Source organism: Panthera onca, chromosome A1, assembly GCF_046562875.1.
Source record: "Panthera onca isolate mPanOnc1 chromosome A1, mPanOnc1 haplotype 2, whole genome shotgun sequence".
Classification (NCBI taxonomy): domain Eukaryota; kingdom Metazoa; phylum Chordata; class Mammalia; order Carnivora; family Felidae; genus Panthera; species Panthera onca.
The window spans coordinates 213,476,607-213,502,022 of record NC_138339.1 but is presented as its reverse complement, the minus strand read 5'-3'; the positions used below and the strand labels follow the sequence as shown (position 1 = coordinate 213,502,022).

Below are 25,416 nucleotides of genomic sequence, written 5' to 3'. Positions count from 1 at the left end.
ATGTATTGTCCTTTATGTAGATCATTAGATTCAATTTGCTAAAATTTTGCATTGAAGCTAATGACAGATATTGTCTATAATTTTCTCTGAATGTCTCTTTCTGGTCTTAGTATCAGGGTAATGCTGGCCTCATAAAATCATTTGGGAAGTAGTCCCTCATCTTTAAAATTCTGGAAGAGTTTGTGTACTAGAATTACTGTTATTTTTTTTCTTTAATATTTAATTTCTACTAGGGCAGAATTCCCCAGTTCAATCTTCTGGGATTGAAATTTCTTTGTGAAAATGCTTTTAACTACAAATCCCGTTTCTTTAATAGGGGCTACGTAGATTATTTGTTTTTTCCTTTTGTGACCATTGGTAATTTGAGTCTTTCAGGGAATCTGTCCCATCATTTAAGTTGTCAAATGTATTGACATAAATGTGTTCATGGTGTTTCTTTATACCTATAATTGGTATGGGACCTGTAGTTATATTACCCTCTATCACACCCACTCTTGGTATTTTGTGTCCTTCTCCCTTCTTCCGAAGGCTGACTGGAGGTTTATCGGTTTTATTGATCTTCGCAAATATCTGACATTTGGTTTCACAGATTTTCTCTATAATTTTTCTGTTTTATTTTTCATTGATTCTGGCTCTTATCTTTAATATTTCCTTTTCTGCCTATATTAGACTTAATTTGCTCTTCTTTTTCCATTTTTTTTTTTTAAGGTGGAAGCCAGACTCATTGATTTGAGACTCTTTTCTAATATAGGCATTTATTTAGTGCCATAAATTTCCTTCTGAGTACTGCTTTAGCCGTATCCTATGAGTTACGATATGCTGTTTTTGTTCTCATTTAGTTCAAAATACTTTTTAATTCCCCTTTTGATTTCTTCCTCGAAGGTTGTTCAGAAATATGTTAATTTAGTTTCTAAATATTTGGTGACTTTCCACGTGTCCTTCTGTCATTTTTTTTCTAATTTAATTCCGCTCTGGTCCAAGAATATACTCTGCACTTTTTATGATTTGTATCTTTGTAATTTCCTGAAGTTTGCTTGAGGCCTCGAATATGGCCTGTCTTGATAGATGTACCACGTACACTTGAAAAGAATGTGTTTTCTGCTATTGCTGGGTGAAGCGTTCTGTAAGTGTTAGTTTAGGTCAAAACGGTTGATAGTGTTATTTAAGTTTTCTATATCCTTATTGATTTTTTGTCTACTTGTCCTGGCAGCTATTGAGAAGGGTTATCGAAATCTCCAGTTTTGTGGATTTGTCTCTTTTACCTTTCTGTGCCCCCACTTTTTACTTCATGTATTTTGTTTTTGTTTTTGTTTTAATATAATTTATTGTCAAACTGGTTTCCATACAACACCCAGTGCTCATCCCAACAAGTGCCCTCCTCACTGCCCATCACCTGCTTTCCCCTCTTCCCCACCCTCCCATCTACCCCTTAGTTTGTTCTCAGTCCTTAAGAGTCTCTTATGGTTTGCCTCCCTCCCTCTCTGTAGCTTTTTTTCCCCCTTCCCCTCACCCATGGTCTTCTGTTAAGTTTCTCAAGATCCACAGTATTACTTCATGTATTTTGAAGTCTTCAGTGCATGAATGGTTGGGATTGTTATGTTCTCTTGATGAAATAAGTCAGAGAAAGACAAATACCATATGATTTCATTCATATGTGGAAGTTAAGAAACAAAACAAAGGAACAAAGAAAAAAGGAGACAAACCAAATAACAGTCTCTTAACCACAGAGAACAAACAGATGGCTACCAGAGGGGTGGTGGTGGGTGGGGGTGGGTGAAATAGGTGAGGAGGATCTTTATGAGTACCAAGTAATATATAGAATAATTGAATTACTGTATTGTACACCTGAAACTAATATAACACTAATTCCAGTATGTTAACTATACTGGATTTAAAACTTATAAAATGAAGTAGGTCTCTTATAGGCAGCATGTAGTTAGGTCTTAATTTTTTTAATCCAATCTAACAGGGTTCTGCCTTTTAATTGGGGTCTTACTTATATTTAATATGATTGTCAGTATGATTGGGCATTTATTTTAATAAATCTTATTAATTGATTTTATTTGTCTATTCTGTTCTTTATTCTATCTTTTCTATTTTTGTGCCTTATGTTGAATTATCTTGTAGGATTTTGATTTTATCTCTTTTGTTGGCTTTACCACTTCACGTATAGTATAAGAACCATAAACAGTATAATTTTACTTCCGCCCTCCTTGTCCTGTTATTTGCTGTCATACATTGTATACATATGTTAAAAAGCCAAAATACATTGTTAGCATATTTGATTTTTTCTGCCAATTGTCTTTTAAATAAATAATGAAAAGTCTTTTATGTTGAACCACACATTTCCAATGTTCTTCACTCCTTTGTGTAGATTAAGATTTGTACTTCATAGCATTTTTCCTTGCCTAAAGGGCTGCTTTTATATTTCTTACAGTGTGGATCTGCTGGTGATTGATTTTTTTCATTTCTGTCTGAAAAATTCTTTATGTTGTTTGCACTATTGGACATCTTCACTGGATATAGAACTCTAGGTTGACATATTTTTTAATTTCAGTTCTTAATAACAGTCACTCCAATGTCTTTTAGCTTGCATTGTTTTCAGCATGAAATATGCTTTCATTGTTACCTTTTTTCCTTTGTACATAACACATCTTCTTCCTCTGGATGTTTTTGGGAATTTGTCCCTATCACTGATTTTAAGTAACTTATTATGCTATGTCCTGGTATACTTCTCTTTGTATCTGTTGTACCTCATATCCTTGAACTCCTTGCATCTGTGAGTTTATAGTTTCACCCAATTTGGATGATCTTCAGCCATCATTTCTTCAAATATTTTTCTGACCCCATCTCTTTTCTTCAGGGAATTTAATTACAAGTATATTAGGCTGATGATAGTTTTCCTACAGCTCTTTCTTATGCTGGGTTCATTTTGTTGTTGTTGTTGTTGTTGTTGTTGTTGTTGTTGTTGTCACTTCTTATCCCTGTGTTTTATTTCAGATAGTTTCTATTGCTGTGTCTGCACAATCACTAACTTTTCAATTTAATGTCTAATCTGTTCATTTCATGCAGTATATTTTCACCTCATACATTTTAGCTCTCATCTCTGGACGTTCTGTTCAAGACTTCCATGTATCTCTTTAACACTCTTTTTTCTACATTCTTGAATATATGGAACAGTGGTAACCATCTTAATATCTTCGTCCACTAATTCTGTCATCTGTGTCATTTATGTTTTCTTTCTATTTATTTATTTGTTAGTTTATTATTATTATTATTATTATTATTATTATTATTATTATTATTGTTATTCTGCTGTAACTAGTAACCACAAACTTAGTGACTTAAAAACAAATTTATTATCTTACAGTTCTGTAGGTTAGAAAGCCTCCCTGGTCTTAGTCAAGGTGTCATGAGGACTGTATTCCTTTCTAGAGGCTCCAGGCTCCATATTCCTGTCTGTTTCCTGGCCTTTTCTAACTTCTAGACACTGCCTGTATCCCATGACTTGTGGTCTCCTTCCATCTTCAAAACCAGCAATGACTCTCACATTAAATCGCTCTAACTTTCTCTTCTGCCTCTCTCATCCCCTTTTAAGGACTCCTGTGATTCTGTTGGGCTCCATGGAATAATCCAGGATAGGCTCTTTATCTTTATCTTAAGGTCAGCTGATTAGCAGCCTTGATGCTGTCTTTAGCCTTACTTCCCCTTAGCCACACAAATAACATATTCACAGGTTTAGGGGTTAGCCCAGAACACCTGGTAATTTTTCCATGGTTGCCAGACATGGTGAATTTCACCTTCTTAGGTGCTGGATATTTTTGCATTCCTAAAAAGTCCTTGAGGTTTATTATAGGACAGATTTAAATGTATTGGAAACAGTTTGAACCTTTCGAGACTTGCCTCTTAAGTTTCGTTAGGGCTAATTTTGCCCTACTCCTGGGACAGTACCATTCTGAGTATTCTACACAATACCTCATGAATTCTGAGGCTTTTCTACTCTAGCTGAAGGGAACATGAACTCTTCCCCTCTTTTGTGATCTCTATGGATTATTCCTGGAATCCTTTGGGCGGTTCTTCTCCAGCCTTGACTAGTTGCCCCACGTGCATACACTGATTGGCTCTCGGCTGAAAACTCAAGACAAGCCTGCTTTAAATCTCCGAGCTGTGCATGTGTGTTTGTGCGTGCACGTGTGTGCGCCCGTGTGTCCGTATGCATGTGTGTGTGTGCAGTTCTCTCAGGTACTCCACCCTGCAAACCCTCGTGACCTTGGCCTTCTCAAACTACCGGCTTTATCTTTAATCAGGGAGACTTCTGGGCGCCTCTGGGGTTCCCCTTCCCTGGGCCATAGCCTGAAACTCTCTTTTGGCAGGAATCTCTCTTGGCCAGGCAATCATATGGCTCACTTTGTTTGTTTCTCTACTCTCAGGAATCAGTATCTTGGGCTGCATGAGATCCAATATCTGAGAACCTTGTTTCACACATTTTATCTAGGTTTTTAGTTGTTTCAGGTGGGAGAGTATGTCCTGTGTCTGTTACTCTTTCCTTGCCAGAAGTAGAAGTCAAACATTTGTTACTTGCCACATATTTCATTTCGATAAGGGCAACAATGATACCCAAATATTTAACCACGGCTAGGTCCTGGGCACTGACCAAACAGAACAGATAGATGCTGGGCTTAAACAGTGATATGTCCATACTGGTGTTTACCGGCTGAAGGTCAGTCCTGTGTAGTGCTGAAACTCATAATCCATCCAGCTCAGGGTTTTGTCACTGATGGCCCTGGCAAGACAGCAAGACCTTTGCAGTAAGACCCACCTGGATTTGAGTCCTGACTCTGACATTTCCAGCTGACCACTTAAAACTCCTCCATTCCTTAATTTTCTCTGCACTATTATAGTGAAGGTAACGTAGGATAATATATGTGCAGGTGCCTGGCATCTTGCCTGGCACCCAGAATACTCCATAAAAATGAGAACCGCTCCCCTTCCCAAACCTTCCTCCATGATCCATTCGGATCCCTCGGTGCTCTACCAACAGTAGGGTTTTACTCAGAGGACCATTCACCCAGGAGAAAGAAAGGACCATCCCCCAGAGCTTTGCCTGTGGGGGAGGGGATCCAAAAGACGCAACTGTGAGGCAGAAGGGAGAGTGGGCGTAGTGATCTTTCGAGTGAAAGAAACCTCCCTGTTGGGCTGGTACGAAGTCAGTCCATGGGAGCTCGTACCCAGCCACAGGAGAGGGCAGCGCAAGGCACGTCAGCCCCAGCCAGTTGTGGAGAGGGTGAGGGCAGGGGGACAGGTACCTGAATTCAGTTAGAAGGGAGTGGCAGGAGTTGGTCTGAGACCTCTCTGCTTCTTAAGGCGATGACACTCCACAGCTGCCCCTTGACAAACGGTGGCAAAGGGGGAACAGCATGAGGGATACTTGGTAGGACTGGATTGCTCTGGCATCCTCCTCAGGAATTAGGATTTACCTCTGACACATATGACTCGTTCTCCATAATCCACTGTGAGAGCATGTCAGGCATGAGCTCTATACCGATGGTCTGCCTTTCCATTTTCTTTTAGGGTACTTTCCAACAAATGAAGATACTCTTTTAATTTTCTTTTCAACGTTTATTTATTTTTGAGAGAGAGAGGGAGAGCAGGGGAGGGACAGAGAGAGAGGGAGACACAGAATCCAAAGCAGGCTCCAGGCTCTGAGCTGTCAGCACAGAGCCTGATGCGGGACTCAAACCCACGAACCGTGAGATCATGACCTGAGCCAAAGTCGAACACCCAACCGACTGAGCCACCCAGGTGCCCCAAAGATATTTTTTTGTCACTTTCATTTTCTCTGAAAGTTTCTGTCTTTCTGGAAGCACACAAAGCTCAAACATTCGTCTTCAAGCTTTTTGTATCCCCAGCACCTACTGCACCCCTGAGCACAAGAGCCTGTTGATGACAGACAGTATTTTTGATGGACGTGTCATTGAGTTCTTTGTTCAAAACATGGAATGAAGATATTGAGCAGAAAAGGCCCCAGGATAAATCCTCCTGAGACACACTTGATACATCCTGCCAGTTTATTCTATTTTATTTTAGTAGAACTTAGCTCTGTTTGTTCAACAAACACTTTATGCTTGAGAGTATTCTTGTCCCTCGTGCCTCCGTCCCGTCGCTGTGATGGAAGGAAGTTAAATACCTGCGATAAGGTTTCCAAATTCTTTTGACTGACTTACCAAATGTATTTGAAAGAAAAAAAAATGTGATGACCTGGTATTCTTACCGTAAAAAAATAATATTGAAAATTGAATAAGGGTATGAAAGCCCCAGCTAACTAACATTTCTATTCTGGCTTTCCTGGCAAATGCAAATTCCCCGAACATTCCTGTGATGACAAGCAGATACAGATTAGGGAGGCCTTGGACTCTGTCTCCGACAAATCTATACTTTGTAACCTCAGTCCTCCACACCAGGGGCACTTTTGATGTAAACTCAGCCTGAAGAAAGTCTGCTGATCCGGACTGCCCTCAGTATTAAGAAGAGGAGAAAAATATATAATGATATAGCCAAAGGAAGATAAATAAAACACCCGGCAGTCCTCTGCCCTCAAAACGTCATTTGATAAATGCAGTGAAAATGACTGCTCTTGAGAGTGTGGCCCCCGTCCCGAGGGACAGCTGCTGTCTGACTTGGGTACGTATTTACAGAGTGCTCTGTGCTTGGGTTTGAGGACGCGGTGGCTCAGCTAGATAGATACTCGCAACGAGGAAGGCCACTTGTAATTCCGAGCGTGGACAGGCTCTTTTCAGGATGATAGCACAGGTGCTGTGTGTGCCTCCCTAATTTCGCTGCCACTTTCTAATGCGGCTCTGTACCCGCGTGTCCGTGTCACAGCGCACTGGGCACCTTAGACCAGGGGTCCTGACTTACCTCTGCGCCCCCTGCATCTAGCGCATTGCTTAGCAACCTTGTAGACGATGAATCACGTTCAATGAGCACATTCATCAGGGGGATGCAGGAGAGGGCAGTATGCCACTCAGATCCTCAATTTTTTCAGCTGTAAAACTTAGGGGATGCCCCTAACATGGAGAATGGCAGAGTTCTACCGAGTCCATGGGTTACAGCGCAAAGAGCAAGGACCACACGCACTCACACACGCCGACACACACACACACACACACACACACACACACACACCCTGTCCTTCTCCCTCCCTCCCTTCTCCTCCCTCCTGCCATGTTTGTGTATACTCTAAAGCACAATAATATATGGGATAATATATTGAATTCTCTTCCTGCACAAAATAAGCACTTAGCACCATCGTGGAGCCCCAGAGGCCTTTGAAAGAGGAAAAATCTTAACTATAATTTACATTTGTGTATTGATTTCCTCGTTTGTGAATCACTGGCTTATAAATGCCCATCATATAATTGGGCCTCCATAATAACAATGAGGTAGGCACGGAAGGTTTATTTTTTATTTTTTTTAATTTTTTTTAATTTTTAAAAAAAATTTTTTTAACGTTTATTTATTTTTGAGACAGAGAGAGACAGAGCATGAACAGGGGAGGAGCAGAGAGAGAGGGAGACACAGAATCTGAAACAGGCTCCAGGCTCTGAGCTGTCAGTACAGAGCCCGACGTGGGGCTCGAACTCACGGACCATGAGATCATGACCTGAGCCGAAGTCGGATGCTTAACCGACCGAGCCACCCAGGCGCCCCCGGAAGGTTTTAGCCTTACATGTGAGATGAGGAACCTCTGGTGGATGGGACGGAAGGCCAGATGGGGTGCATCCTGGCTCTGTCCCTCTGCTCTGTGCACGCCTGGAGACCTCACACAGCTAGACTCTCATCACAGCCAGTACAGCCTGGACCACAATTTGCTTCTCCCCCCATTCCAGTGATGTTGCCGACAAATGTCTTTAGTCTCCCTGACCTCCACTTCCTCATTTGTGTGTAAAGGGTGGGGGGAAGCCTTGGAGAGATGTAATGAAAACTAGCTTATTAAATGATTGAAAAAGGATTTCAAAAGTACGGTGTTGCATAAAGGTAACAGTTCAAAACTGGGTGCCTCTGGGGATGGGAATGAGAGGTAGAGCCCTGAATGAAGAACAAAAACATTCTTTGAATTTACAACTAGACAGAAAATGATGAACTTCAAATGAAAATCTGGGTAATGGTCTGTGCTTTCAACCTTGAACTCTCCAGGGGGCATGTTTGGGGTATGTTTTTCATGTGAGAAATGAGTTCTCTGAGTTTTTAATATTGAGGGGTCCACACTGTAAAGGAAAACACTAGCAGACAAGGTGCTGAGAAATACTTCTCAAGGTATGCTACCCTCAGCCCGCAAGGCTGAATTAGTTTTAAATGGCAATCTAGTACTTAAACCATTCCACTTTAGTTTACTTCTCTGAAAAATTACTCAAGGTGTTTGTCAGAAATGACAGGCTATCGGAGACTATGACTTGGCATTGATGCTTTCTTTTTTTGTTTTTAATGTTTATTTATTTATTAAAGAGAGAGACACAGGACATGAGCAGGGGAGGGGCAGAGAGAGAGGGAGGCACAGAATCTGAAGCAGGCTCCAGGCTCCCAGCTGTCAGCAACATACAGGGCGAACCGTGAGATCATGACTTGAGCCCAAGTTGGATGCTTAACTGACTAACCCATCCAGGCGCCCCAACGCTTTCTAAATTAAAATGCATATCAACATGTGCATAACTCAATCTAGCCAGAGCCTTGGATGTAACAGTATTTTTAAAGTCTGGTGCTGCTTGACTTAAATTTATTAAAAAGATGTGTGTGTGTGTGTGTGTGTGTGTGTGTGTGTGTGTGTGAAGAAACTTAATAACATAGGCATATTCATTTAGATGAATAAAATAGTATTTCAATGGAAAAGCTAAGTTTAGGGAGAATGCTATGCCAAACATATGAATGAGCCCAGTTGGTGAATTTGGGTACAAAAAGCTAATCTTCTTGGCAGAAAAAGCAGAGAGGAAATAGCTCTGTACTCTATAATTCTCATTTCCAGGCACTGACAAACATCTTGGGCCTTTGGGGGTAGAGGGGACAACAACAACAAACAACGAACTGTTGGAGAAATTCCTCCGATGGCAAGACTATACGGCACCGCCTCTTCAAAAGGACACTAAGGCAGTGCCGTCTGATCTATACTGTGTAGTATGCACATGCACAAAGGCACACGCGCAAATATATTTATCATTAAAGATTGAATGCAATATAATTAAATAAATATATTAAATATTTCAAATGATGGCTAATATGTATGGAGGGCTTCCTCTACCAGGCACTATTTTAACCCCTTTATATATTTTAAGTCACTCACTCCTCACAACAAGCCTGTCGATGTAAATATTATCTTTTATCTTTTCGCACATTAAGATCTGAGGTGTAAACAGGCTGGGAGTCAGGGCAGGAGGGTGTGAGCCTGTTCTTGAGCCCAGGGCTCAGGTGGCCCCTCCCTCTGTTGCCGCCTGGCCCTTGGATTGCTCTTTTCTTTCCATCTTCCACTCTTATTTCTTCGCAGCCTATTGTCCTGGCCCACACAGTCGAGTAGGAAAATTAAATTAATATTAGATCAGTCTGTGATTTTCAAACAACACACGACTCGGAAGTTTCCTTTAGGAGTGTTCATGATGTGTTTGCTTTCAAAAGAGGCTCTATTTTCTCCCCCAGCCGAGGGCTATATGCTGATCTCATTTAAAGAGACCAACTCTGGGTTGCTTCAATCCCTTCAAGCAGTAAGTTTAAATTGAAACCTACATAAATTGTTTAAAATAATATGATGTGAATGTTTTCTTTGAAGCTAAATATTGAATAAGTTTTCCTTTGTTCTTGTTTAAATTTATGAGATGTTACCTATCTCCCAGATGCCTTTGTAAACTGAAACTAAGGTGGATAAATAAAAGCAAAAGGTTAGCCCTTGCATATTCTCTTGGAAAGATGCAGGTTTCCAAGGGAAGATCTGTGAAGACGTTTACATGCCATGAAATACCACCCCCGCTGTCACGACCACTGACTGCAGAGGTCTCTATATCAATATGACGCCAGGCTATTACCGGACTTCAGAGAAGAACAGAGCGAGAAGGCATTGAATGCCAGAAAGAAATGTGTTGACATAAATTATTTAGTCTTTCCCTCAGACCCTCAGACTCAGAGGGTCCCCATCCTTAAAAAGCTAGCTAGATAGGTAGATAGATAGATGGATGGATAAATACTTAAGAATTAAAGAGTGCCTCTTACGTGCTTGACTGAATATTCAAAAACATTTTCCAAGACTCCATAGCGTTTTGCCTCTCCGTTCTGCCTCTGTGCCATAAGTCTGTCAGTTGGTTCAAAGCACAGAACACCAATAGCTTATTCAGGCCTTTTTTTCCTACCATTATGTAACAGTCCTGCTGTACAAAGTCACATAACGTCGTACAGAGAGAAAATTAATCATCAGCTAATGAGATGGGGATGTGAAAAGAAGTTTGAAAGAAGTAATTTGGAAGCCCCAATTACAGCCTATTCCCGTGGGTCTCCCGTGGGTCTCCCGTGGGCATGACTGGCTGATCCAGGTTCAGGGGTGTAAGAAGGGCGTGGGGGGGAAGGAAGAAGATACAGAAGGCACAGCCTCTGGACATACAAAGCGGCTTTTGCAATCTTCCAGATGAGAACTAATAGGCACCTATGTAGCCGTGGGAACAAAAAACGATGATGTGGGAAAAGCCTTTCAAAGGGAAGTCTGTCTAAAAGGTTCTGGCTTGTGACCACATGTGGTCTTGCTACCAAGGTTTTAAACTAGGAACTGAGAGGAAGGGGAATTGCCGTTAAAAGAAATAGGCAAGGGGCGCCTGGATGGCTCAGTCAGTTAAGTGTCTGGCACTTGATTCCGGCTCAGGTCATGATCTCACAGTTGATGAGTTCAAGCCCCGTGTTGGGCTCTGCGCTGACAGTGAGAAGCCTGCTTGGGATTCTCTCTCTCCCTCTCTCTCTGCCCCTTCCCTGCTTGTGCATGCTTTCTCTCTCTCTCTCTCTCTCTCTCTCTCTCTCTCTCTCTCTCTCTCTCTCAAAACAAACAAAGAAGCAAACAAACAAAAGAAAGAGGCAAGTCCTGAAGCTACTTACTCCATCCAGGCGTATGCAATGGAGATGAGGTCGGAAAGAAGGTCTGGATGCTGTAATCAGGGTGCATTTTGACACATATGAAAAGAAGCATGAGGGTGCCAGCAGGCCACAGAGCAGAGAAAATAACTTAGCAAGAGCTTATAATGCAAGGAATTAAGAGCGACCCCATGCACAGTGAGAATTTGGCATTGGCCCTCAGAACTGGGAATCAATGACTTGAGTTCAGGAGAAGTAAATGTTAGGGGGAAGGAGTCTATGCAGATATGTCTAAGAGGGTCTTCCCTGGCCGAGTCTGACCTGCAAGGAGAAATTAGAAGGGGTGGGAACTTTAAGAAGGAGCTGTCTTGCCATTGTATAGATTTTGAGGGCCGGGAGGGAAAATTCGAGACGGGAGGAGAACCTAAGAAGCAAGGTTTTGGGGGGGGGGGGGGGGGGCGGCACCTGGGTGGCTCAGTCAGTTAAGCATTCCAACTTTGGCTCAGGTAGTGATCTCACGGTTCATGAGTCCGAGCTCTGTGTTGGGCTCTGTGCTGACAGCTCAGAGCCTGGAACCTGCTGTAGATTCTGTGTCTCCCTCTCTCTCTGCCCCTCACGTGCTCACGCTCTTTCTCTTTCTCTTTCTCTCAAAAATAAATAAATGTTAAAAATTAAAAAAAAAAAAAAAAAGAAGGGAGATTTTGGAAAATCCAATGGAAAATGCAAACTCGTGTATTTAGTTTTAAAACATCAACTGCAAAGTTGCATAACGGCATCCTGCAGAGACACAGCACACGTGTTCTAGTTGAGTGAGGTTAGTTGATGCATGTCAGCTCCGTGATGGGACTGTCAAAAGTCTCGTGCTGTGAGATGACGTGAAGCTTTCCACAGAGGCCTGGCACAAAGCAAGCATTCAAACGCGACCATTGCTTTTTAATCATAATGTACCAAGTCAGCCGAAAGCATAGACTTCAGAATTAAGAAGGGTCGAAATCCCTGCCAGTCCTATAGGTCAGCTTCTATTGGGGCCTATTTCTGGGACTAACCCCCTAGACCTCAGAAAGGGTGGGTTTTAGAGGAAGTCACTTGTGGAAAGGCTAAAGGGAGCAGGGTCCCTGAGGCCCGGCGGGCTCTCCTATGAGCTTTCTTCGTGGATTTGACCAGCAGCGCGAGGACAGGGGAACAGACTTGTGACAGCCCAGGAGAGCAGAATAAAGACAATGGAGTTACTCCAGGATATCAGGTCCCGAGGCAACATACGAGACAGGTAAACTTCCCACCGTGAAATCGTTCGTAGTGGAATGCACAGTCTTGGGAAGTAGTGAACATCCTGTCAGTAGCTGCGTCTTAGGGAAGGCAGGGTGGACAGACACTGGGGGACTCAGATGCACACTGGTGAAACAGCAAGGACTCCGGATCCTAATTTCGGTTCCTCTCTTAACTAGCTGTGTCACTTTGGGCAAGTCACTTCACCTGTCTGAGCCTCGGTTTTCTCATCACGAAATCAAGAGGGTAGGACTAGGAAATACTCAGATCTCCTTCAGCTTTGAAAATTCACTGTGGTGAGGCCCAGCATCCTTTGCTTCCTGGTCAGACTGAACCCCTGCACACCTGCCTGGCATATGCCAGCACGGTTTTCATGCCTCAGCTGGCCATGTGCCTCAGTGACTGAAGAGTGGGTGCTAGCAGGTCCAGGGGACAGAACGTCTTACTCTGAGTGTGACAGGTGAGGCCTCTGTACTGAGCTCTGGCACCAGATTCAAATCGCCCAGCCCCCAGCGTGAGTGACTTTCACAGAACCTTTGATAGGCTTTTACCTCCTGCTCACTCCACATTTGGTTTTTGGGTGCAGGCTCCATGCACAGGAAAGATCTGACAGACTTCTTTCGGCAGTCATTGCTTCCCTGAACCAATTTTGGTGCAAATTTTGAAATTCTCTTCACTTGTGTTATAGTTTCAAATATGGACACAGATCTCCTCACTCAAGTCAACAGTACTTAAAATAGCTGTTGACGGCTGCATTCCTCTGTTCTGCCAGCCTTCTATCTGCAGTCAAAGGAGACAGAGGGTTTTATTTATGGAACGAGGCCTTTGTTTACAACGTGAGCACAGCAAGGCTCCAGGAGCTCACTTTGGGTGTACATCTTGGGTGTAAATAGAAAACATATCTCACCACCTTTGGAACTCTTTGGAAAGATCACAAAAACATTTTCAATGTTGCTTTCTTAGATTCTGCTTGTAGGCATTCACTTATCTTATAAAGTACACCGTTATGTGAACTTATCATCTGTGGGGTTGATTTGTTCTTAATAAATACGTGGCCATCTTCAGGGTTGGTTTTTTTGTTTTTGTTTTTTTTTTTCCACAAAGGGAAAACATAAGAGCAATTCTGCCTCCAGGGGACTGGTTTTGAACATTTCTTCTAAGAGAACATTTAGAAATATCTTTTGTATTTATGATCCTAGTAAATATATTTTGAGAATACCGTTTCTACATGCCCATAGACGTCATGCCCTTGAGACTCAGGTCAGCTGTCCCCCACTCCAGCATCCCTCCCATGACCCGTCCCCCATATTAGTTTCCCAGAACTGCCATAAGAAAGTACCACAACCTGGGATGGCTTAAAACAGAAACGTCATTCCCTCAGTTCTGGAGGCAAGAAGTCAGAAATCAAAGTGTCGGCATAGCCATCCTCTCTCTGGGAAGGAACCAGGGAAGAATCTGTTTCCGTGCCTTTCTCCTAGTTTCTGGTTTTTTTTTTTTTTTTTTTTTTTTTTTTTAATTTTTTTTTTTTCAACTTTTTTTTTTAATTTATTTTTGGGACAGAGAGAGACAGAGCATGAACCGGGGAGGGGCAAAGAGAGAGGGAGACACAGAATCGGAAACAGGCTCCAGGCTCCGAGCCATCAGCCCAGAGCCTGACGCGGGGCTCGAACTCACGGACCGCGAGATCGTGACCTGGCTGAAGTCGGACGCTTAACTGACTGCGCCACCCAGGCGCCCCAGTTTCTGGTTTTTGATAGCAGTTCCTTGGCTTGCCACGACATAACTGAATCTCTGCCTCCATAGTCACATGGCATCCTCTGTATGCCTGTGTCCCTTCTGTCCTCGTGAGGACATCGGCCATATTAGATAGAGCCCACCCTAATTGAGTATGACATTATCTTAACTTGATTACATCTGCAAAGACCCTATTTCTAAATAAAGTCACATTCACAGGGACCAGGGGAGTTGAGACTTCAACATACCTGTTCAGGGAGACACAATTCAAACCATAACGCCCATATCCCAGTATGGTTTCTGCGCCCCACCCCCCCTTCTCTGTGTTTCCATAGCACCTCCTATTTAAATGTCTCACAACAGTTGTCATACTCTATTGTCATTTTCTGTGTAGTTGTTTCTGCCGCCGGACTGTCACTTCGTTGCAGGAAGGATTCCTATATTATCTTTACAGGCGAAGTACCTACCAGAGCAGCCAGCATTTACAAGGCGCTCAAATGTTTGTCAAAACAAGTAATTCGCCATCACCATCATGACCCTTTATGTGTATGCAGTATTAATAACATGTTTATAGCAGCTTACATAAATATTATTATACATAAAATACATATTTATAACATTGCCTATAAGTGCTACCATTTGTTACACACTTACCATGTGCCAGACGTTACGTCAAACACTTCAGATTTTGTTTAAATCCCATTTAATCCTCTCAAGAGTATTAAAATTTAAATATGATTATCCCCATTTTTCAGATAGTATAAATGAGGCTTAGGAAGGTTAACTTTCCCGAGGTCATGTAGCCTCAGGAAAGACCCAGGGCCTGATCACAGGGACATTTGATTGCAGATTTGGGCTCCTGACACGCTGATATCCTGCCTTCACACAGGCTGTCCTCTCCGATGCTCCCATTCTGTGGAGGTGGAATCTCTGGTTCATGTTCACGTTTATCTGCAGAAGACCCTGAAGCCCAGAGAGGCTAAGGGATCAGTCAGCCTTAGCTGACTCAGCTGTGCCCACGTCCTTCCAGCTCGAGTTTACCTTTTTAAAAACTGGTTTCCTTTGTGGATCATGAATTTTTCAAGAATATTGGAGAAAAGGAGGACATGTAATGAAAAAAAAAACCATTCCCAGAACGCCTGGGTGGCTCAGTCGGTTAAGCGTCCGACATCAGCTCAGGTCATGATTTCGTGGTCCGTGAGTTCGAGCCCCACGTCAGGCTATGTGCTGTCAGCCCAGGGCCTGGAACCTGCTTCGGATTCTGTGTCTCCCTCTCTCTCTGCCCCTCCCCCACTCACTCTTCCTCTCTCTCTCTCTCTCTCTCTCAAAAATCAATAAACATTAAAAAAAGAAAGAAAGAAAAGAAAAAAGCATTCCTTTAACAGTCTGAGTTTAACGGACGTTGTAGAAGAGTAGGTCCTGTCAATTGCAACGAGAAACTATCATGAGAAACAGTGTCCATCATGTATCCTAAATGTCCAATAAACAGAATGTCCTCACGTACCACATAGTTTCTCTGTCGAGTGATAAGGGATCATATTTTGAGACAATAAGTCCTCTGAAGAAAGGACAGGAGTTTCTGCTCGTTTGCCAGAGCCCCTCCAGCCTGTCTCTCTGCCCGGCCCCCACAAGCTTGGCACCTCCCTGGACTTGAGGTCCCGTCTGGGCCTCAGGTACGAGGAAGGGGGCCCCTGGGGCCCTGCCTTCTAAGACTCAGCATCCAGCTGGCTTTGACACTGGCCGGGCTGTGACCCAGGCCCCAGGACTGATGCCTGGCGTGTCTGCCTCCTTTCACAATCGCTAGGCCTTGCTTCTGGTGTCTGTCTTGCTTCTCCAGCCTGGGATCCAGCTCACGGAACCTCCCCGTCGGTTTCTCTCAGCCTCTGACCCCGACACGTTGTTGCCACACCTCTACCCGGATGGAGTCAGAACGTGGATCAGGGTGGTTCAGGCCCCGTGACCTGCCAGCGGCATCCCCTGGCAAAGGTGGCCTGCGTGTTTTGTCTGCTGCTCATGATCTCTGCCCAGGACTAGACCTAATGCTAACCTTTGGCTAGCCTGACTCCTGCCTCTTTTTTCATATTATTCTCTTGGAACGCTGTGCCCTGCCTTCTGGGCCACACTTGTTCCTGGTGCAGACAGTGCACCTGTGTCCCCCGAGCCTCAGCTCAGCCCAGCATGCACACCCACACCTAACCTAGTTCGGTCCGGGCTTGACAGAGATAGGCCTCGATGGCCTTTCTTTCGAGGGAGGTCTAGTTCTCATTTCAAATAGGTAGACATCAGTGAGGCACTGATGGGAAAGGGGGCTGGCCACTGCTAGGGGCAGCAGACAAATTGAGAAGGAGGGATGGGCGGGCAGCACAGCCGGCAGGGGACCTCTGCCTAGAAAGTGCACATCCGACCTTTGGTGGCCGCCGTCCCAGGGAGAATAAAGCCAGAATGTACTGGCTCGAACAGCAAGATGCGGTCTCATCTAATCTAACTCCCGCGGCCCCTCAGGACACTGGGGTCACACTGTCGCATGCGGACCATGCTGTAGCACGGACGGTTGTTTGGAATTCCCCAGGCCCATCAGGCTCTCCCCAGCGGGCCCCTTCCTGGGCTGACCTCTGAGCCTCGGTTTTCTCAACTCTTCTGCTGAGTTTGGTGCCCATCTTTCATGTTCTCCTTAAACACTGTGATTTCCCCAAGTGGCGGACGTATTACAGTTCGCGACGCCAGATCCTGGCAGCGGTAGGTGCCCAGTAAGTGCCAAATGAATGAGTGAAAGAAAGAAACTGTCATGCCTGAATACAAGACCCTAACCTCCCCTCTGAAAAAATGCTTGCCCAATTGATGAAACACTCACTGGGCTGTGTATGGATCGGTAAGCAGGACTTGTGTTCCTGCTTTTGTCTTGTCCGGTTGGAAGAAGACAACCAGAAAGAATCGTTGGCTCAGCTTTGGCCTTAGCACCTGCTTGCTTGGCTTGGCCTCCTTCCAAGGAGAAGCTGGACAGGGCTGCCGTCTTTGAAACAAATAGCCCTTCCTCTTGTTTAAGTACGGTTTCTGAAAGAAAGTTCTACTCTCTACTTAATTGGATTCTTTCTTGCTGCAAGTTAAGCCTTCTTCCTCTTTTCCGTGAGTGGAATGATAACTCATTATCTCTGAAGTTCACAGGGGCACCTTTTCTGAGCGAGACAAGGAACTGCCTCTTAGAGCTTGAATTCTCTCTTCACCTTTGTCTTCCTGTGCATCTGTCTTTCTCCGACTCCCCAAAATTGTGCGTCTCCTTTAATGAGTTAGTACAGAATAGGTTCCTGTGCCATTTGAGAAAACAATTTCCATCTGTTCGTATATTGTTAACAAGTAATGGGTTCGTATTTAAAAAAATAAAAAAAAGGTCTAATCCTTCCCTACTTCCTCCTCTCAAATACTGAATCTCCGATCCTTTGAGGTCCAACATAATTTAAGTGTTAATTCCTTTCTAAGCTCTTTTCAAGCTACTGTACTCACCATGCAGATTTCATTAAACCTCAGAGTCTCTTCATATTGATGTCTCAGAAAAAGCAAAGTAACGCTTGCTCTATATTAAAATACTTTGCTCAAGAGCAGTGTCTTTTGTCCCCATTTATTTATTTGGCCTCCCAAAAGAAAACAGAAGTGCGTTACAACTAAAGAGAACACAAGCGCCGGGCTTCACATCTCATTTGTGAGAAACATCTGGTTATTACAATTCACAGGGTTTGCTGTCCTGAGCCGTTTCAGCCTTAAATCACCCTGTGTTGGCAAACAACAGAGAGGGCCAGGCCAGGAATGAAACAGACGAACCTTATGTACGGAATGAGATTAAATAAAAACATATGCATGCCAATATTTCGATTTCTAATATATTCACCTTGAAAGGCAATCTGTTGTTTCAGTGATCATCATCACTGAAGTCCTTGCAAGCAAATTTCTTAAGATGAGACAGGTAAGATGGGACACTGAAAGCCATTCTGTTCGGGAACTTCCCCTTCAGACTTGGCATCTGGGACGGAAGGATACGTCTTAACTTTTTTAAAGAGAGGAGTGAATGTTCAGTAGTGACAGAGATCAGGTGAAAGATCAAGTCGGTTCATTCGAATGGAAACTTTGAAATAGTCAAGAGACGCATTTAAATACAGAGCCAGAGACCTAAGGGCCCTTGTGCGGACTCTGCCTTTTGTTTGCTTTGTGGTGTTGGGGATTTCACTTAACTGCTTTAAGCCTTAATTTCTTTATCTGTGAAACGGGAAAAAAGACCTGGGAAACTTCATGAGGACTTCAAATGACTAACCAAAGTGCCAGTCTTGTCTCTGTCACTTCCAAGCCTTTGTGTCTTTTGTGTATCACTTGTTTTGAGCAGTGTCAGCGCAGAATCCCTACTACTGCTCTAAGAGATTATTCAGCCAAACCATCCCATGTTACAGACGAAGAAACTAAGAACCATAATTACAGAAGAAGTACCTAGGATGTCAAGATGACTCCTCCGAACGAGAATGCTCATTTGGCATTTAGATTTAAGACCTTTTTTTTTTTTTTTTTTAAACCAAAGCACAACTGGAGAAAAGAACGCTCATTTTATTGAAGCCATGCTGGCACATTGTCAAGTTAGATGGATCTCCTAATAAATGGGACAGCAGTCCTCCTGGGGTTATAGATCGGGATCACCCTGCTTATGCTGTTCAACCCAGAAAGAGAGTGGAAATATCCAGGGTAGCTGCAGGAAAGCTATGACAAACCTTTTCCCAGAAAGGAAAAGGTTTTGCTGGTGATTTCTATGCACTGGAGTATCTTAGTAAACAGAGGGCGTGACTGTCACTTCATCTGCCTCTGGGCTTGCTGGACCTTTTGGCACAGGTAAGCAAAGGGTGAGGCCATGCCACTAAGGCAGGGGCTTTCCAGGGTCAGAAGGGCCAGGAGGGAGGGATGGGAATGATCTAGGATGACGAGGGAGAAGAGATAGGAGAGTTTCACGGCTGAGGAGTAGTGGAGGGTCACCATGAATACTCCCAGTGATCTGTGCTCCTGTGTGTCTGCCTGGAACATCATCACGCTCCCAAGGAGACTGTCTGCTTTCTGCAAACAGAAAAACTCTCAGGAGAGGGATCCCCTTGCAGCTACTTTTAGGCACTCAGTGCATTATTGTAACAGTCCTTGCTTGTAAATAAATCTTACTTATTTAGGGTAAGAAAATCCCTGTATGGAGTACTGATGCATAGGGGCACTTGTACCCCAATGTTTATAGCAGCACTCTCAACAATAGCCAAATTATGGAAAGAGCCTAAATGTCCATCAACTGATGAATGGATAAAGAAATTGTGGTTTATATCCACAATGGAGTACTACATGGCAATAAGAATGAAATATGGCCCTTTGTAGCAATGTGGATGGAACTGGAGAGTGTGATGCTAAGTGAAATAAGCCATACAGAGAAAGACAGATACCATATGGTTTCACTCTTATGTGGATCCTGAGAAACTTAACAGAAACCCATGGGGGAGGGGAAGGAAAAAAAAAAAGAGGTTAGAGTGGGAGAGAGCGAAAGCATAAGAGACTCTTAAAAACTGAGAACAAACTGAGGGTTGATGGGGGGTGGGAGGGAGGGGAGGGTGGGGGATGGGTATTGAGGAGGGCACCTTTTGGGATGAGCACTGGGTGTTGTATGGAAACCAATTTGACGATAAATTTCATATATTAAAAAAAAAAAAAAAAGAAAGTCCCTGTATATCATCTTTGCAGTTACTTGTTTCATTACTGCACACACGCACACACACACACACACACCAACACCACCAAAAAACAACTCATTGCTTATATTGGAAAACCCATTCCTTTTGCCCCCTTTCATTTTTTTTTTATACAGGGCGTAAATTTGTTGTTTTTATACAGGGCATAACGATTTCAGAAGGGTTGGTCAATTATTTGTTGATTGAATTAGAGGAAGAAAGTGTGATTATCCAATAGAATCCAGAAATGTACAGCTAATTTTGTGCCTGCATGTATATAACCCAGCCATGGTAATTATAATCACTCGTTGTTTTTTATTTCCTGGGGGAAATAGGTTAGGTTGGACCTGAATGTATCGTTATAAAGTATGCACATATAAATTGAACTTTTCTAAATCTAGGTCACTCGGGTAAGAAGGCTCTTTTGATAAAACCAGATTGACAATTAGATTCACAGGGCACTTCAATGTTAAATGGTATTCTTTCCACATTCTGGGTCATAAGGCAGTGTAAACAATACATTGCTGTTAAGAAACAGAAAATCACATTCACAATAACAGCAGAGCTTCATGGTGCGTGGTTTTCCACTTTAATAGGCTGTGTTCTGTTCTGCCATGTTAATATCTTAAGTAATATGATTTTCTTTTCATGTAGCTTTAAGTTCATCTTTTATTTTCTCTTTACCTTTCTGGAATAGCTTTCTATAATGCTACATCTTCAGGAGAAATTCCTAAAAAAAAAAAAAATAGAAAGCATAAAGCCGAATAATCTTTGCAAGCAAACAGCAAAAACAACGATGAAAATTGATTTCAGATCCTCCAGCCAAAATGTTATCTTGTGTACTTTTCAGACTCAATCTGTGTACCAGGCTTTGATCCAGGCCTCAACATGATGACTGGGATCACCCCCATTAACCCGATGATTCCAGGCCTGGGGCTGGTACCACCGCCACCACCAACAGAAGTGGCTGTCGTCAAAGAAATAATCCACTGCAAAAGTTGTACTCTTTTCCCTCAAAATCCAAGTAAGTGTTGCCTGTGAAAGATACTCATCAATTTAAACTTCTTTCTCTTCTTTCTTCCTTCCTTTCTTTCTTTCTTTCTTTCTTTCTTTCTTTCCTTCCTTCCTTCTTTCTCTCTCTCTTTCTCTTTCTTTCTTTCTTTCTTTCCTTCCTTCCTTCTTTCTTTCTCTCTCTCTCTTTCTTTCTCTTTCTTTCTTTCTTTCTTTCTTTCTTTCCTTCCTTCCTTCCTTCTTTCTTTCTTTCTCTCTCTCTTTCTTTCTTTCTCTTTTTCTTTCTTTCTTTCTCTCTCTCTTTCTCTCTTTCTTTCTTTCTTTCCTTATTCCTCTTTCTTTCTTTCTTTCTTTCTTTCTTTCTTTCTTTCTTTCTTTCTTTCATGTAGCATTGTATTCACTTTCAGATCTGACTCAGAATTCTTCCACACGCAGGCACAAAGTGGAGGTCCATTCTCCATGAGGCCTTTGTCTCTAGGTTAGCCCAAATGGACGGGGATGTGTCCATGTGTTGTATCCAGGAGCTGAATTGACACCTGAAGGCAGTATGTGTGATTTGGGGATGTATATCCAGCATTAAGAATCTTTTTGCATGCAATGACATCTAGCATTTGCTGCAAAACATAGTGTGAAATATGTGAGCATTTCCATCCATCGTCACAAATGTAGGAGAAAAACTCCGAAATGTGCTTTGCTAGATGGAAAATTGAATTAATTTAGCAGTTTGCAATTCTGGGGGGAGGCTGCATCTCAGAGTTTCTGGGCCAAATTACATTTGCTTGAAGGAAACATACATTCGATGACATAAACGAGCCAGATTTTTTTTTTTTTAATTTAGGCTCAGATACTAAGTTTATGGGCTTAAATAGCTAGAATTTTTTTTTATTCATATTAATCAGTGTTGCCTTTTTGAAGTGGACTTTTCAGGAGATTGCTTTAGTAATCTACATGTAAACTAGGTAAAATGTTGTGACAGTATAGGTTTTATCTTTTCCTACAGCCTTCCCCCAATGTAATCATTTGCTCATTTAAATGTGAATAATAATTTTTTTTTTAAAAAAGTGGTTTTTCAGGCCCGATGTTTGCTGTTTCCCAGCCCAGCAAGTACTGCTTTCGGGTTGTGTTCCCAGTTTTCTGCCTTGCTGATCCATTATCCCGCAAGGAGACAAAGCCGATAACAAGCCCAAGTTTTCCATCATGTTGTCATTTCATCATGCTTTGTCCTTTGTGAGGTTTTTTTCCCCCCGTTTTCTGGGCTTCTGTATTATGAAGGAGAAATGAAATTATGCTAACACTTGCATTATCTCTGTTCACGGACAAGCATAGCCAGTCTGTGTAGAAAGGAACACAGAAAGTTAAGGTTGGGGAGGGGAGAGGAGGTGAAAACAAGGCAGCCTGCCAGCCGTGTAGGTGGGTGTAGAAATCTATCCTTCCTCAGAATGGACACAGTTACTCTTCAAGTGTCACTTTCACCAGGTGAGCCAGGAAGAGGGCAAAGAAATAAAAGTCAAAACCCCTCTGTTTTGTTGTGATTAATAGATCTTCCACCTCCTTCCACAAGAGAACGACCTCCTGGGTGTAAGACCGTGTTTGTCGGGGGATTACCAGAAAACGCTACTGAGGAAATTATTCAAGAAGTCTTTGAGCAGTGCGGTGATATTACAGCGATTCGGAAAAGCAAGAAGAATTTCTGTCACATTCGCTTTGCAGAGGAATTCATGGTTGATAAAGCCATTTACCTTTCCGGTACTTTGCATTACATCGGGGGTTTTCTCAGCATTTTGTTACGTTTTGTGATGTTAATATGAGCTTATTCCCTTTTGCCTTAATGTACAATAAAGTCCTCACAGTTAAGGGCTGGAAAAGGAGGAACTCTGCCTTTTCCCTTGGCTGCCAGAAGCTCTACGCTAAGTCTGTGAGCGTTCCTCGCTGCACGAAGGGTTGCCCAACACCAGTCTTTAGGAATTCCACTGAGGTTCTAATTAATGTTCTCAAGTGCTTATTAGATGAAAAGGAATATTATGAAGACTGAGGGCCATTATTATTATTGGATGCCATTCCCGGGAGGAATAAAGTATGCTCTCGGCACAATTTCAGTTTTCCGGAAGCGGCTCACTTTCTAGACCCCAGGGTAGCAGGTCAGGATCAGTTCCTCGCAGGAAGTAGCCTGATGTCATTGCCACTTTAGGAGAAGGCCCGATATCATTGCCCAATTGCCAGTGCACTTAGATTGGTGAAGGCTGCCCCGTGGTATCTGCTCCTTTGGTGCCGGCTCATAGGGGAGATTTTTACAGATGCTGAAATTAGACCCAGTGCCACCTATCGCTCTGTGGCTGTTGGAGCCACTGTAGGGAGTCTGTCATCCGGGCCTTTACCAAACCCAAGAACTACGCATCTGGTATTGGTATGTGGCTTTAGAAAGCTGTGCACTTAGATTCAGCTCCCTGACATTCCCACACACTCTCCATCTTGCATGTTTCCCATCCATCACTCTGCACACCACCTCCCCGTTCCGGAGGCAAAGCTCATGAGGGAAGGTGAGAAAAGAATGGGGGAAAAAAAATACCTGAACGCCCCTGCCAGGCTTAATTTCTGCAGGCAGCTCCCTTCCCCCCCACGGAACACTCTTGCGAACCCCAGCCGCCTCGGGGTTATTCCGACACTGCTGTGACTTTGCGGAGTAGAGCTGGCGTAGAGACGTGGAGGACTTTAAAACCCTTATTCCAAGAAAACCTAACAAAGTGGGGAAAAATTCTGAAAGCCTTCTAAAGGAGATGGAAGACGAAACACAGAGGAAAATATTTTACAGCGCACAAACAGCTACGTGTTTTGCTTCCCATATCTTCTTGGGCCACAGCATCAGAGTACTCTTGTTACACACACAGGTGGTGGCTCTGTCACCAGCATGCCTGGCGACGGGTCTCACGGGTCTCACGTGCCTCGGGCTAGAATACCTCTCCCTGGCTTCCATTTTCTCATCTGCAAAACTGAGGCAGCAACAGTACTAACTTATAGGATTATTATGAGGAACGAATCAACATAATGGATATTAAGTGCTTAGCAGGGCACCGACAACAATAGGAACCATCCAGGAAATGGTTGTTTTTAACACAAATATCCTGAAAATGATAAAAGAAACACGGAATCTTATTTCTCATGGACCCTGCCTCGGAAAGCCGGGTTCTAATCACAGCTCTACCAATAAAAGTATTACTTTACCCCACCTGATTAAATGAGAGGGTTAGAGTAGATCAAAAGTGCTTTTCAACGCCAACATAACACAATGTTTAGACCCAGTCAGAAGTGCCTTGAGACATCGCCAAAGATGAACAGGCCCAAATTTAGGCACGTGGAAGGTATTTCTCTATTGATTCCTTGATGCTAGGCTTTGCCCCACTTGGACCCTGGTCCTGCTGCTTAGCCGGGCGCCTGATTGCTCCTTGGTCTGCCCCTTTGCGGCAAGGAGAGCCCACAGCTAAGGCCTCGCCTCCAGCTTCCCTGCCTGGGGGCACAGGGGTCTCCCAGCTTTACCTCCATCGCCCTAGGAAGGTTGCACATCAGTCCGGGGAGGATCTGGAAGGCTGCTTATTTGGAGGGGTGGGGGGGTGTGGGGGCAGAAGGCTGCCCCTCCCGTGTGCAAGCTCCTGCAAGCCCGTGCCCAGCTGGAAGGCCTAATTTTAGGACCGTGTTCACATTTGAAGGCCAAGCTAATTTTAGGCTCAGCCTCATCAGGATCTCTTTTTAAGGCCTTAATGATGATGTTTCGGTGAAAGAGAGGGTACATTTTGGAACAGAAATATCTGAAAAGCGATGCTCTGGACATGGGCAGGAGAAAGTCCCTTGGCCAGTGGGGACTGCTAGCCAGTCTCAGGTGGTGCCACCCGCTCAGCTGTTATGTATATATCACCGTGGCCTGCCGACTTGTTACGTCGCTATGGCCCAGCACCAAGATACACTCTGCTTTAGCATGAATTCTGCTCATCTATGATGGGATGTTTACGTGTGTCGTAGGTATTGTTACATCTTCCCATTTTTAGAGAACACCATTTGAACCTAGGAGGGAGAAGGGTGTAACAGGAATCAGATGTGAGATCTGTTTTGTGTTTGCAACTTCTCAAAGGTGTGAAGTGCCCTACAGGGGAGAAGTCAGCCTCTACAGGGATTTTCAGCTGAGCTCCAACCCAGATGCCAAGATAATCCATTGAAATCTACCATAGAGATCTTGAACATCAGTGCAGGGCAGCCTGGCATTTCACAGTGGTGTCTCATTTGCAAAGCCCCTACACAGCAAAAGTGCTCATTTTGCTGTCTCCTCTGGCAGCCCCAACAGCTGTGATCCTGCTGGGACCTGAATTTATGTTTTTAAAATCTGAGTGCCCCAAACTGAAGAGCAGCCTCAAAGCCAAGTCTTCCTTCATTTGAAGTTAGGCTAGCTGTCTGGTTTCAGTTCTGTTTGCGTTGATGTCTCAGATCGAGTGTCTGCACATCATCTGCTTGTAAGTTGGGTAGCTCACCGCAAATCCCCCAAAGATTCCCAGGCCCCTGTTTTTGGTCTAGCTCTGCGTTCTTGCGCAGGCTC

The 25,416-nt window shown here is 43.5% G+C and overlaps 1 protein-coding gene across 10 annotated transcripts in view; it reads left to right on the top strand.

Annotated features, from left to right (window-relative positions):
* ENOX1 (ecto-NOX disulfide-thiol exchanger 1) overlaps positions 1–25,416 on the top strand; it is a 555,654-nt gene that overhangs the window by 377,914 nt on the left and 152,324 nt on the right. For 8 of the 10 annotated variants that reach the window (XM_078433340.2, XM_078433328.2, XM_060637116.3 and 5 more), the window contains 2 exons: positions 20,677–20,850; positions 22,377–22,583. In XM_078433340.2, the coding sequence (XP_078289466.1) occupies positions 20,677–20,850; positions 22,377–22,583 (381 nt within the window). The remainder of the gene's footprint in view (positions 1–20,676; positions 20,851–22,376; positions 22,584–25,416) is intronic. The other 2 variants (XM_078433342.2, XM_078433335.2) reach the window with 1 other exon arrangement.